General features: G+C 53.1%; 1 protein-coding gene across 1 annotated transcript; it reads right to left on the reverse strand.

The window, feature by feature from the left end:
• Nucleotides 1–11,142: 11,142 nt before the first annotated feature.
• MIF (macrophage migration inhibitory factor) lies at nt 11,143–11,946 on the reverse strand. Its single transcript, XM_004443102.3, has 3 exons — nt 11,734–11,946; nt 11,429–11,601; nt 11,143–11,324 (listed from the first exon to the last, which is right to left on the reverse strand). The coding sequence occupies exons 1-3, from the start codon at nt 11,839–11,841 to the stop codon at nt 11,258–11,260; spliced, it is 348 nt and encodes a 115-aa protein (XP_004443159.1). The 5' UTR covers nt 11,842–11,946; the 3' UTR covers nt 11,143–11,257.
• Nucleotides 11,947–13,805: the final 1,859 nt, after the last annotated feature.

Consider the following 13,805-nt stretch of genomic DNA (forward strand, 5'->3'; position numbering starts at 1 on the left):
TCCCCCAAACCTCTGCCCTCCTTTCCCAACAGGGAGCTTTCCTGTCCCTTGAGTTGGTCTGTCTGGCCTGGTCCACTCCAGGGCCTTGTTAACCCCTACATCTCTGCCCAGCTTGTCTTCCGACACTTCATGTTCTCTGAAGGACATTCCTCTTCCACAGCTAATCTCTCTCATTTTCCACTGCTCCTGTTGTGCGAGTAAGATTGTGGCATGTTTTTCAAACCATTCTAGTTCTTTCTGGATCTCCTCAGAAAACTCGACTCCCTGGGCAGACAGCTCCCAGCACAAGCCTCTTGCAGGGCCTCGCTAGCTTTTGGGTGTGCAGGGATTTCATTGAGTTGTTTTTCTATCTCAACCCAAGAAAAAGGCTTATTCTCTGAAGGTCCCCGTTACCTTTGAATGCCATCGTCCAGTAACAAACCATCACCCCTCTGTGGGCGAGCCAGGCTTCAGTCTCCCAACTCCAGGGATAGCCTAATTCTTGAGAGCCTAGGATGTACTTGGAGGGTGCAGGAGGGACCCTCCACAGCCCTGCTCTGGCGGGAACTCATTGGTCACCCCCTGCATACGTGGCCCAAGAATCCCACCCAGGTGCACTCCAGCCCGTCGCTGCCTTTGCAGTTGAAAGTGCCTACATGCGACCTGGCCTGGAACACCTCACCCCTGCCCTGCCTCAAAAGGCACCAGCCCTCTGGAGCTGCCTCTGCCCTGCCATCCATCACAGGTCCAGGCCACGAGAGGAATCCTGCTGCTCACCAAACCCCAGCAGGGGGGGCTTGCTAAGACCTCACCTATTAAAGAGCATAGCTGTGAGCTTGTGACCCCCCCCCGCCCCGAGCCCTGCCCTGAACTGCTGAGGTCAAACCCCCACGTGGACCCTGCTTATGCAGCAGTGTGGAGCCTCTCACCTAGGCAGCTAGTTAAAAGCCAACCACACAACCATAAGCATCAGCTCACCACACCAAAGCACTGTGGGGGACCACCAAGGCCAGAAGGCAGTGTGGTCCCCATGAAGCCCTGGCACAAACCAGGCATCCCCACGGCCTTCACATGGGTTACTGCTATGGATTCAAAGCCTGAAGCCAGGGCACAAGATGTTGGGTTTGAGGGGGCCTAAACCATTTTCTTCCAATTCCAATCTCTGGGTCTCCACTATAGTTGTGGGGGTCATAGCATGTGCCAGAGGGCAGGCAGCAGCACCCTGCAGAGTGGGCCCAGGAGGGCCAAGCCAGGCAGTTCAGGGGTGCAGAGGGAGACCGGGAGGGCTCCTTTAGAGATGGAAGCACCTCATATGAGGAGACGAGGGGGAAGGGCCCCCCAACCCCAGCAGGAACACCAGTGGCAGGAAGGTCAGGGAGGCTGGGGGTGAGCTGGGGAGAGGGCAGCGAAGTAGGGGCAGCCCTTGGCATGGGCCAGAATTGGGGCAAGGTCTTAGAGGGATGGGGGAGTTGGGCAGCACCTCTGGTACACTGTTGGTGGTCTTCCCTTTTTCCTGTGTGTATGTGGAATCATTTGTATCATGAAGTATAACATACACACAGAAAAACCCGTAACAGTTTAATAAATATAACACAGTCACTTGTGAAAACAGTGAGGAAAAATATCACAGCAGCACCCCACCAACTCCTGTGTGCCCCGCCCCAGTCCAGCCCTCTCTCCTCGCCAGTGCAACCACTGTCCTGACTGTGAGGGGAATCATTTCCTGGCTTTCATCACAGTTTTGCCAGCTAGGCATGGACCTCTCAACAATGTAGTTTGGGGTTCCCTATTTTTGAACTTTAAATAAATGAAATTGTATTATCTGTATCTTGCATCTTTTGCTCAACATTTTACGCTTGTGAGATTCACCCATGGTGAAATGTGTGTCTGTAGCTTGTTCATTTCACTGCTGTGTAATATTCCATGACATGAATATACCACAATTTATTTATCCATTCTATTCTTGATGGATGTTTGGGTTGTTTCTGGATGTGAGTTTCTTTAGAGTATATACCTAGGGGTGGGATTGTGAGCATGTTAATTAGAACCAATGTGATGGGTGGTAGTGGTATCTTGTGGCTTTAGTTGCATTTCCCTGATTTCTACTGAGGTCGAACACATTTTCCACTTGCATATTCTGTTTTATGAAGTGACTTCTACAGTCCTTTGCTAATTTTTTATTGGGTTGTCTATTACCAATTTGTAGGAGTTTTTCATATGTTCTGGATATGAGCCCTTGGTCAATAATATGAGTTTCAAAAATTGTGCCATGTCTTGTCACTCTTTTTATGATGTCTTACTAATATAAGGTCAAATGTGTCCATCTTTTCCTTAGTTCCATGTGCTTTTTGTATCATTTAAGAGCTCCTTAAGATGATATTCTCTTATATGATCTTTTAAGATCTTTATGATTTTTTCTTTATGGCTTTAATTCATGGAGAACTGATTTTTGTGTGGGTGTGAAATAGGAATCCAGTTAGACTTTTCTCCCCATATGGTAGCCAGCTACACAGCACCCCTAATTGAACAGTACTTTCTTTCAGATAGATTTCAATGCTGCCCTAATCATATGTCATGTCCATATGTGTGTAGAGGGGTCTGTTTCTGGGATTTCTCTTCTTTCTATTGGTCTGTTGTCTGCCCCGTGCTGATTTCACTTTGCCTTAGCTACGTAGCTTGATAACAAATCTTGACATTGGAAAGCAAGTCCTCCCACCTTGTCTTCTTCAAGAAAATGTTTTGGCTCCTCTCGGCCTTTCAGAAGCCAACCATGCTAACTGCTATACCATCAACACTTCTCTCAGCCTTTTAGATTCTCATGTAAATGTTAGAATTTGGTTGTCAAATTCCATTAAAAAATCTGTTGGAATTTCTATTGGGACTGTGCTGAATCATAAACCAGATGGGGGAGAATTGACATCATTACAATACTGCCTCCAATCCATAGAGGTGCTTGGTCTCTCCACTTATTTAGTTCTTCTGTGACCCTCAGGATGTTAGTTCCTCTGTAGTTTTGCACATCTTGGATTTATTCCTAGGTACAGGGCAACATTCTCTTTTTGCTTGTTTCCTTTACTCTTCCCCGCCCCTCCATCTTCTCTTCTTTGTACATGCGTAGTCATATTCTTATGGTATCTGTAAAGTCATATCTCATTCTGAAAAACGTTTCTGCATTGATACTGAAGGCATGTATTTTAAATATTCTTTGTCCTATTGTCTGGTAAATACGTTATTGTAGTGACTCTACATGGGCTTAAGTGTTACACTTGTATAAATCCACACCCTTCATGTCTTTCTTTGACTCTATTCACTCATGATCACCAGTATCCCTAATATCAACACAAAGATGATCCTTCTCTATGCTTTGAAATGGCAGTAGAGGGACTGTAAAGGCTGAACTCTCTTCTCTGCTTTGTAGCTGTGTTTTGTTTTGACTGGCTGCAACTCACTAAAGAATCACCCCGTCACTGAAGGATTCATTCCTGGAAACAGGGCTTCTTTCCAGAACGTTTCTTAGGACACAGCTCTCATTCAGGCTTTGGTGTTAGAAGAGGATCCCTGTAAACGGAAAAGGTTTGAAGACGTAGACTCACTTCCCTCTTGTTATTAGGCGTTATTGCCCCTTCTGTCTGCTGCGGAGAGGGCGAGGATTATCGGTTAGACAGTCTGAATGGAGAGGGTTGAAGCACGGCTTCTTCCACCTCTTTCCTGGCTATCTCTTATCTGGCTGCTTTGTCTTGTTTTTCCTCTTCAGTCTGACTTCCAAAGCAGGTCGTCAGGAGTAATGCCACCCAGGCGCCATCAGCCCCACGCTCTGGCTGGCAGATTCATTCATATTCTTCCCCAAAGCCACGTGCTTGTTGGAAGGGGTCTGGTTCCTGCCCCATTCCCGCCAGACCCAATGTTAGAGTTGAAGTCTGGGTATTCACCAGAATTTAAAGAATAGTCAAAAGGAATTTAATCCAAAGAGTCTTTTCTCTTCTCTCCGAACAAGAAGGAAATGGGCTTATTTTATAATCAAGAGTATTATCCTCTGAATTATCAGAGAGCAAAAGAGGAGACACTACCTGAAGAGTCAAGTTTTGTCCTGGAAAAATAGTGGAAGGCTCTGACAGAGTTCCACCCAATTTTCTTCTGTGTGGGCGTCCTGATGTCACATTGCTTTTCTGGCTGTCCAGAAAGTCTCAAGGCACCTTGAAATTCATACCATCTTTGAGGATTGCATGTTAGAGATGGCATTGCTGGGCCGGCCCCATGGCTTAGTGGTTAAGTGCATGCACTCCGCTGCTGGCGGCCCTGGTTCGGATCCCGGGCGCGCACCGACACACCGCTTCTCTGGCCATGCTGAGGCCGTGTCCCACATGCAGCAACTAGAAGGATGTGCAGCTATGACATACAACTATCTACTGGGGCTTTGGGGGAAAAATAAATAAATAAATAAAATTACAAAAAAAAAGAAAAAGAGAGAGATGGCATTGCTTCCACAGCCAAGCTCCTGGCATGAGGGAACAAACTTCTCTGGGACGAGGAGTCTGGTACCAACAAGAGGGCCTGATTCATAAGCCGAGTAGAAAACTTTGGAATTTGTTGCTGCTCCTTTTTCGCTGCTGACAGCATTGATGTGGTGTGTGATTTTGTCGTGCAAGTGATCCTCAAGACATCTGGGGTCCCTGAGCTCTTGTGAGGTGCCTGGTGGACTCAGTAGATAAAGCCCCTTCGGGAGAGCAAGACCAGAGGGACATTTGGCACATGAAGAGGCAGATGATGGGGGAAACTAAAGGCAACAAGGAGCAGCTGAGGAGGGAGGGCCCAGGGGTGGGGTCAGGATGAGGCCCAGAGGGAAAGCCCCCACAGAGGTGTGGGGAAAGGTTCCCCACCTTCCCAAGTCCCAGGCAGTCTGCAAACAAGCTCCTTTTGTTACAAATGAAATCTGGTGGACTAGTCAGGGAAACAGAGCTCAGAAGTAAACCCAAGTACAAAAGGGGATTTAATTTGGAATAAAAATGGCATTTCATCAGTGGGGTAAGATGGATGATTTAGATGGTGAGGGGACAGGTGGGTGGCATCTACAATAAAAGATGGAGCCATACCTCAGACTTGACACAGGGGACAGTCCAGACAGAGCAAAAATGTAAATGCCTAAACAAAAGCACATAAAGTCCCGGAAGAAACTATGGGAAGTAGTTTGATAATTGTGGAGTGGGGCAAGCCCAGGAATGACACGAATCTGGAAGAACTGTTGATAAATGTGTCTCCAGAGCCTACCCGTAAAGTCAAAAGCCAGATGACAAACTGGGACAAACATTTGCAACTCAGGGCAAACGGTTACTGTCTCTCATATATAAAGAACTTTAAAACAAAAAAATAATCCGGTTGGGACAGGAGCTTGAGGATTTGACTTAGTACCCAGAAAAGAAAAGGAAAAGGGAATGGCTGTTCACCGTATGAAAAGATGTTCAACCTCTTAATAAGAGAAATGCAAATTAAAACCTTTTGGGTTGAGAGAAAAGCATTTTCCCCATCAGACAGACAAAAGTCAAAATCGTGCTTCTAGGAGCCTATCCTACAGATACACATGTGTGGAGTTCAGTGTCACAGAGCTAAGAGCTTGTGGGAGATCAAAATTGGCCACCCTGAAATATGTCTCTTTACCTTGATTATTTTCTCTGACAGACATTTGACCTCCCCCAAACTGCCTAAAGAATTTAACACAGAAGGCCTGTTTCAGGAAGGCGCCACTACCATATGATGGCTGTAATATAATGTAAAATAGATGCTACAATAGGAAAGGCACCAACAAGTCCATCTTATCAAAAATTCTGTCTCTCCTAGGCCACATTCTCTAGGTGACCCTGCAAAGTGTTGTCAGACAAACATTTACATTTATAAGGGAAATCTCCATTTGTAAAGGTATCTCCCTCTCTATACTGGGAAGAGGGAGGATGACCTCATCTCTAGAAACTTATCAGTGTGGAACTTGAGGCCTTAAATCTGCATAATAACCTTACTCTTGTTTACTGTGGTTTTCTGGTAATCTCCCACAACTGACTCCCCCCACCCCCAACATCCTCCTTTGTCTCTAGCTGAAGATAGTATTTAAGATGAGAACCTCCACCATTTTGTTGAGAAACTCAGTTTCCCTGGTTTCTCCTATGTATACAAGTTATTAAACTTGGTATTATTTTCTCCTACCAACCTGTCTTTTAATTATTTGGCCAGCCATAAGAACCTTGAGGGAAAGGGCGGAGGGGGATTCTCCCTCTTCCCCAACAAGCTGATGGCTGGAAACAGCTGGAACATTCATGAGAGGGGCTGGCTAAATGGAATCATGGCCTGTCCCAGCAAGGGAATATTGGAGACTCTTCAGGTACTAAGATAGACTTTTCAGTGAAAAAAAAACAAAGTGCAAAACTTGTGTAGAATATGCTGCCATTTGTGGGGAAAAAAAAAAAACAAGCAATGGGGGGAGGACGAGGTGATATACATATTTTCTGGTATATGCATAAAATGCCTCTGGGGGCTTTGAGGGAGGGTCACCCTGTGGAGGGAGGTGGTGGGAGGGAATCCTTGGAATGCGAGTCTGGTAAATATATTACCTATAAAAATGAGAATAAGATTAGTTATGAAAGAAGCCAGGTCTCATGGGGACACAGGGTCAGGTTGCAGGGGCACATGGGGATGAGACTTCTTGTTTGTAGCTTTTGGATTTGGAGCCCTGTCTGGATGTTTTGGGGGCTAGACTCATGAGACACAGAGTCCAGACCCCATTGTCCCCAGATAGGGGCTGAGGCTCAGGAGGGAGGGGAGAGCGCCAATTTCTGAAAACTGACAGTTTTTTTTCTTCTTTATCTGGGCTTCAAACACAGAAGTGAGATGTGCTCACTTAACCAGGAGGGGAAATCTGGGCAAGAGGCTGGTGGGTTTGCACTGTCCCCTCCTCGTCCCTCCCCGCCACACACACACCAGGTTCTGGAATTCTCTCTGGGAGGCCTAGGGGGCTGGGTCCTGGCTTTGCAACTGCTCAGCTGGGAAGGTGGCTGGCTGGCAGGAGACGGCCTTACAGAACACAGTCTGGGGTCGAACACTTAGCTGCCCAGTAGGGCGAGAAGCCAAGGAAGACATCAGCTGCCCAGAAATACTGGAAACTTCCTAAGCTCCTGGGATCAGCTGACCTCCCCCAGATAACTGAGGGTTGGCCTTGCACTCTTTCAGTCTACTGCTTTAGAGGCAGCAGGATAACGTCAGTGCATTCCCACAGAGGCCTGTGCCCGCTCCCAGCACTCCTCCCTCACCTGGCCTCCAGCACCTCCAGGCCCCGTGTGGACCGGCCTCGAAGATACCTGCCCACACTCCCTCGTTGTTTCTCTGCCCACCCGCCCAAAGAGGGGAGTCTCACAATTAATCAAGACTTTAGTACAGGCACAGGCCACTTGCTTGCTCCTTTCCTTCCCTCTGCGTCCACAGTAATCTTGCCCCTGAGGATGCAAGATGTTCCCGTCATGCTCCACGGTTGAAGGATCATGTAGGAAGGACATCTGGTGAATCCCTTCATTTCACAGATGGGGGAAACTGAGGCCTGAGAGGGAGCAAAGCTGGCACTTGACTCTATCTCCCTGGGATCAGGCTCCCAGGGGAAGCAGGTGGAGGACTGAGGGGAGTCTGGTGAGGCAGGCCTGAAGCAGGGGTTGCAGCCGAGGCTGGGAGACAGGGCGGTGGGGTCTCTGCCATGAAGTCAGGTACACCTGAGAGGGCAGATATGAGGTGGGAAGATTGGGGAGAGCCTACATTGCTTCTGGGCTCTCCAGAACAGACAAGCCCTGAGAGGGCCCTGGGGCCGCGGACCCAAAGGTCACAGAGCTGGGTGCAACGCCTCTCAATGCCCACAGGCTGCTGGGGGACACAGGAAGAGAAACCCCAGCTAACAGGGCCTGGGCTGAGGCAGAGGATCCTAGGCATCATCCCGTACCGAGTGGCCTCAGGGAAGGTTTCCTACAGGGAAGGTGCGGTGTGGGGCTCACAGGGGGCAGATGGGGGACAGGCATTCCATGCAGAAGAAACAGTACCAGCAAGGTGAGGCGTGAGGCTGCCAGGGCCACCTGTCTTTTGCAAACAGTGGCTGTGAGGACAGTCGTGCATCCTGTAGGCCAGGGGTCACCAAACGATGGAGAGCAGTCTGTGCCCCCACCCCCCGGCATTTGTTCCACACTTGTTTGAGGGGTTATTTGGAAATGAGTTTCTGCTTGAGGTTTTCTATTGCAAAGGCTGACCGCACCCCTATGGGTCCTGGGGCAGCCACTGGGGTGTGCGGAAAGGACAAGCTCCTTGGTGGGCAGCAGAGCCTATGCTTTGGAGGAAATGGGGCTGGCCAGGGGGTGACTGCGGTGGGAGACAGGATACGGCTTGAGGGTGCGGTGCAGCAGCTAGCCTTGGCATGCAGGGTAGGTGATTAGCTCCTGGGGACTTGGGAGCATGGTGGGCAGGGCCAAGAACATGGGTCCCTGACCCAGACACCTTTTTCCTTGGATTGCAAGGAGCCACTGCCTTGTGGATGCCCCAGCTGGCCAAAGCCTGACACTTCCCAGTTCTTGGGGGGCCAGTGGGCCATGCTCTGCTCTCCTGGCTCCTATGAGCCACTCCAGCCTCCCCTGCCAGCCTCCCCAGCTCTCAGATACCCCAACTTTAACTGGGGAGACCACTACTGTTCATGTGAGGCCACAGGACGAGAGCCCTGACTGGGGGTAGCAGGGGCGAATGTGTGGCTGAGCCCCAGGAGGCAGCCGGCTAGGCAGAGGCACACCCAGGGGAGCCAGGGTCAGCGTCCTCTGTGAAATGAGGGTGTTAGACTAGCTGCTCACCGAGATCCAGGCCCCTGCTCTCTCAAGACTATGTATAATGTAGGCTGAGGTCAAGGTTAAGAGCAGGACAGCGCAGGCCAGGTGGAGCGGGGCAGGTCAGGGGCACACGCGAGCTGAGAGGATGTGACAAAGGCTGGGGCCGAGGTGGGAGCCTGTTACAAGACAGGTGCTCAGATCCCAGGAGGCCCCAGCCCACAAGCCACGCTGAGATAAGCGGGCCACGCCACCAACGGCCCCCCAGCACCGAGACAGACGGAGGGCTCCCCAGCCCTTTCAGTGAGGACAGAATGACTGAGGTGAGCTGGAGGAAGGCTCTCAGAGACCTCTATGGAAGAGGAGCATTCCCCCACCACCAAGATGGGCCACACCCTTCTGGACTCCCTTGACTCTTCTTTTTAAACATTACCCTAGCCTTCCCTGCTGCTCTTCTGGAAGTACATCCTTGCTGCCCAGGGCCGAAGACGACTCGGGGATGAGAGGGGAGAGCACCCCCAGGACCTGGACTGAGAAGCAGAGCAGTCCCCAGGCATCTAGATTAGCAAGCTGGCAAGGGGGGGCTGCTCCAGAGGACAGACTCTGCCAAGAACAATGCACCGCAAGAGGGAGGGAGGGTGTGGATCCACATGGAAAGTGCGAGCTGACTGGGCTTGGCAGCACTGGGGCCTGGCTTGTTCTGAAGTTGCCGTAATCAGGACAAGAACCACTTGTCCTCTGCCTCAAGCTTGGACTGGGCACCTGGAGCTTCCTGCCCCTGCCTGCCCGGTGTTCACACTGACGCCACACAGGTGACGCAAGGAAGGAGCTTGTGGCCACCCCAGGCCCCAGGCGTCTCCACACACACAAGGGAGTCCCCATCACTGCCTGTGGCTCAGAGGCGGGCCTGCTCTTCACTCTCAACATCAGAAAGGAAGTAACAGGCTCTAAAGGCTTGGCCTAAGCAACAACCCCTTTCCCTAGAGCCCCAGTTTCCAAAAGCAAGTTAAATTCCGTGGAATTTTAAAAATCACCTTGCATCTAGGATGTTCTTGCCTAGATATAGGCCAAGGAAGAGCAAGTCTCAACAGCTCAGGCCAGAGGTGAGGCCCCACCTTTCCCAAGCTCCCAGGAATGGCGTTCATGTGGCCAGAGGAACCCTGTCTGCAAGCAGCTGAAATAAACCTGACTTCTCCCACAGGGAGGGTCGAGCTGGCCCTTCACTTTAGCCAAGACACAGGTGCCAGCCCTGGCCAACTAGCATGAGTGCCAAGCACATGAATTCCCAGTGCTAGGGGCTGGGCCTTACTTGGAAGGAGTTGCTGCCAGGGCACATGGAGGCTCTCTGACTAGGAGGCGGTGAGACATTTGGGCCCAAAGGCAACTGGCCTGGGCGAGCAGCACTTCTTGGCCTGGAGGATGGGCAGCAGGGTAGCCAAGGTCCCTATGGTCCAGGTCCTATCACCACCCCTACAAGGGAGCCCCTGCACTTGGCCGGAGGGATCCTGGGCAGAGACCCCAGTCACACTGGGCCTCAATACTGATCTGTTCTTGACTGTGCCCTCAGGGCTAGGTCCTTCACTGTCCTAGCAGGATGGACTGGCCACCTGAAGGCTTTCCTGAGCTGTTATACCATAAAACATGAATAGCACTGAAGCTACAAGCCTGGAGTTTCCTCAGGGAACTACTGTGGTGGGGACTAGGGTGCCCAAGGGAGCAGAGCAAAGGGACAGAATAAGTGGTGGGGAGAGCAATATAAGCAAGAACTCTGCCTCCTGTGCACCTTCCTTCACCACCACACCCGAAAACTGCCCCAAAGTTCTGGAAAAACGAGATTTCCCAGGTCAAGAAACTGGGGCGACAGCCTATTAAGAGTGACCCTGAGGTGGGGGGGGGGGGTGGCTTTCTCTCCCCAGGGCAACCTTTGCCCGTTTGGAAGATGAAGGAAAGTGGGTCTGAAAGGTCCAGGCCCAGCTGACCCTCCGACCCCGCATGCCAATCAGATATGGATCCCAACCCCTCCCCACTCCCTGCCAGCCCTCAACCACGTGGGACCCTGCCCCTGAGGGTGGGAACAGATTCAATTCCGGGTTCCCGCCCAGTGCAGTCATGAACCTGGACTGGGAGGCCCATTCGAGTTGATTCCTGGGTCTATGGCCCGGGGCAGAAGGCCAACCAAGGCTGGGGCTTCTGCTAGGGGCGTAGGAGGAAAGGCTGGGCAAAAGGCACCCGAACAGCAGATTCTGAGGGGGCACCCCTTCTAGCCTCGGCTCCCCGGTCACTGTGCCGGCCCTGCCTCTATTTCTCCGCAAGCCAAGGAAGCCCGAGTCAGCCATGGTCTCCAAACCGTTTATTTCTCCCCACCGGGAGGTGGGGGTCCCTGGGGGCCGGGTGGGCAGAATACTGCCGGCGGCGGGGCCTGGTGCAGGCGGGTCGGGGCGACACGGCCCTCAAGCGAAGGTGGAGCCATTCCAGCCCACGTTGGCCGCGTTCATGTCGTAGTAGTTGATGTAGATCCTGAAAGGGATGGAAACCAAGCCGGGCTCAGGGGGCCGCACGGTCGTCGGCCGTGGGCTGCGCGCGCCCTCCACCCCGCCGCGCCCCCTGCCCCCTCCACGGACCTGTCCGGGCTGATGCGCAGGCGCTCGGTCAGCAGGCCGCACAGCAGCTTGCTGTAGGACCGGTTCTGTGTGCCGCCGATCTTGCCGATGCTGTGCAGGCTGCAGAGGGCGCACGGCTCGCTCGAGCCACCGAAGACCATGAGCTGGTCCGGGACCACGTGCACCGCGATGTACTGCGGGAGGAGGGGGCGCGGTCAGCCGACCCCTTTCCCCGCCCGGAGCCTCATCCCGGAGTCGCCTCTCACAGCCCCGGCCCGGGACCACCTCGTCGGCCAGCACCCCCCTCCTGTTCCCTCCTGGCCAACCTGAGCCGGCTTGCCCGTGGCCTGCGCCAGCTGCTGGGTGAGCTCGGAGAGGAGCCCTGCTGGCACGGAGGCGCGGGGCACGTTGGTGTTCACCACGAACATCGGCATGATGGCGGAGGAACAGCGGACACCGCGCAAAGCAGCCGACTGAAACACGCACCGCCTGCGGACCAGGAACCTGAGCTACGTGACCACCGCCCGGGGCCCCTCTCCGCGCGGCTGCAGCCCCGCCCCGTTGACGTCACCTCCGGCGGAGGCACCGTCCCGACTGAGGACGTCAGCGCTGGCGGAGGTCCCTCCCGCCGGGCGGAACTCGGGGCGTGTCGGCTGTGGCCTCCAGGCCCCGCGCACCCCGTTAAAGCTGTTCTCCGCCTGGCGGCCGGAAAGCTTCCTGTCCCTCGTCTCTTTGTGAGTCCCTTCTTTTAGTCACCGATAGTTACTCAGCGACGTCTGTGTGCCGGGAGCTGGGGAAGCGGCGGTTAACGGGACAGATGGCCCCTTGCCCTCCAGGAGCTCACAGCCAGCCAAGTAGATGAAGCCCCAGCTCGTTCCACCACACACACTGGGCCCTTGTGTGTCCTCAGTCTCCGGGACCACATGTCCCCAAGGGCTACAGTCGTGGGCTTGTGCGTGTGCGTGTGTGAGATGGTGAGAGGTAGTCATTGCTGCGGGTGAGAGGGGGCTACCACAGCGGAGTCACTGTCCAGTGACTTCCCCACACGCCTGCCCTTCCGAGTGGGTGAGGATGCTGCCGGGCGCCAAGGGGAGGGACAGGGAGTAGGAGATGAGGCCCAGACAGAGCTCCATGGGCCAAAGGCAAGCAGCAACCCTGTCTCAGAGCCCACCCCTAAAACCCCCATCCCTTGGACAACTTCTTTGCAGGTCTGAGAAACTTCAGCTCCTCAGGGAAGCCCCACCCTAGTCAGGTCCTCGGGATGCCATCTCATGGAGTCCTTAGTGAATTCTTTGTCTCTTCCACTAACATTAAGCTTGGGGGGCATCTGGTGGGTGCCAAGCACACAAGAGACATGGACAGAATGAATGAATGGGTGAATGAAGATAGCTGTGACACAGCAGGGAGAGGACAGGACAGTAACTGGATTGGGGCCCTGGCTGTGTGGAGGGCCAGGGATGAGCCCGCAGGCCCTGCCATCACTGGGCAGAAGGGCCTGTGGCTAAGTGGCCACCCCCACTCCCTGGTCAGGGTGCTGTACTAGAGAACATTCTCTCAGGTGCTCGAGGGAGCATGTTGCGTTTGGCCAAGTCCTCAGAGTTCTCCACGAAAGTCCTGTCCTTGGTCTCTGGCGGGTCTGATCCAGTTAAGGTGGCACAGCACACACTGGCCTTGACAATGGGCTTGTGATATAACGAGGACACTCATGCCTCTGGGTCTAGCCAGCCTGCAGGCAGGAGGTCCCATGGCCCAGTTGTGGACAGAGTCTGTAAGTGTTGGTTCCTCCAGCTGGGCCCTAGGCCGCTTCCCTCCTCACTCTCACAGCCGGCGGTCTTGCCCATTCCCAGGGCTCCGTTACCACTGATGCACTAATGGACTCCATGCCGTATCTCCTGCTCGGGGTGCTCCTCTGAGCCCCAGCAGCCAACTCAGCACTTCCTGCTCTCTGTGTCCAAATCTAAGTGCAGGATTTTTCCTCCCACACCTGATCACCTGCCAGTGAAATGTGTCTCTCTCCATTGTCCCCTTTATACTCACTTTGTTCCATTCACCCCCCGCCCCCCACCTTAATCTAAGTTAGCGTGCATCACTTTTGGCCTGGCTGCTGTGATCACCCCCGTGGTGGATTGCTCCTCTAAGAGGAGTCTATTTCCCTGCCCCCTGGCAGCAGGTCTGGCCATGTGATTTGCCTTGCCCAGTGAAATATGAACGGAAGTGACATGAGAGACTCCAGGCAGAAGATCAAGAGCCAGGGCCTGGTTTGCAGTTCTCTGAGAAGGCACAAGTAGGTGACAAGATGGAGCCTTGCCAGCAAACACCTGCGATGTGCCTGTAGATGAGCCACTGCGATTTTCAGGTTGCTGTAGCAGACGGGAGCCTTCCCTGGTCAGGAGAGCCT

The sequence above is a fragment of the Ceratotherium simum genome, chromosome 35, assembly GCF_057802395.1.
Source record: "Ceratotherium simum simum isolate JZ-2026a chromosome 35, ASM5780239v1, whole genome shotgun sequence".
Lineage (NCBI taxonomy): Eukaryota > Metazoa > Chordata > Mammalia > Perissodactyla > Rhinocerotidae > Ceratotherium > Ceratotherium simum.

Excerpts from the sequence above, each read along its gene's own strand:
- MIF (XM_004443102.3), bottom strand. The coding sequence starts at position 11,841 with ATGCCGATGTTCGTGGTGAACACCAACGTGCCCCGCGCCTCCGTGCCA. Across the intron at positions 11,602-11,733 it reads CCACGGGCAAGCCGGCTCAG|TACATCGCGGTGCACGTGGT; the intron begins GTTGGCCAGGAG and ends CTCCTCCCGCAG. Across the intron at positions 11,325-11,428 it reads CTGCGCATCAGCCCGGACAG|GATCTACATCAACTACTACG; the intron begins GTCCGTGGAGGG and ends CATCCCTTTCAG.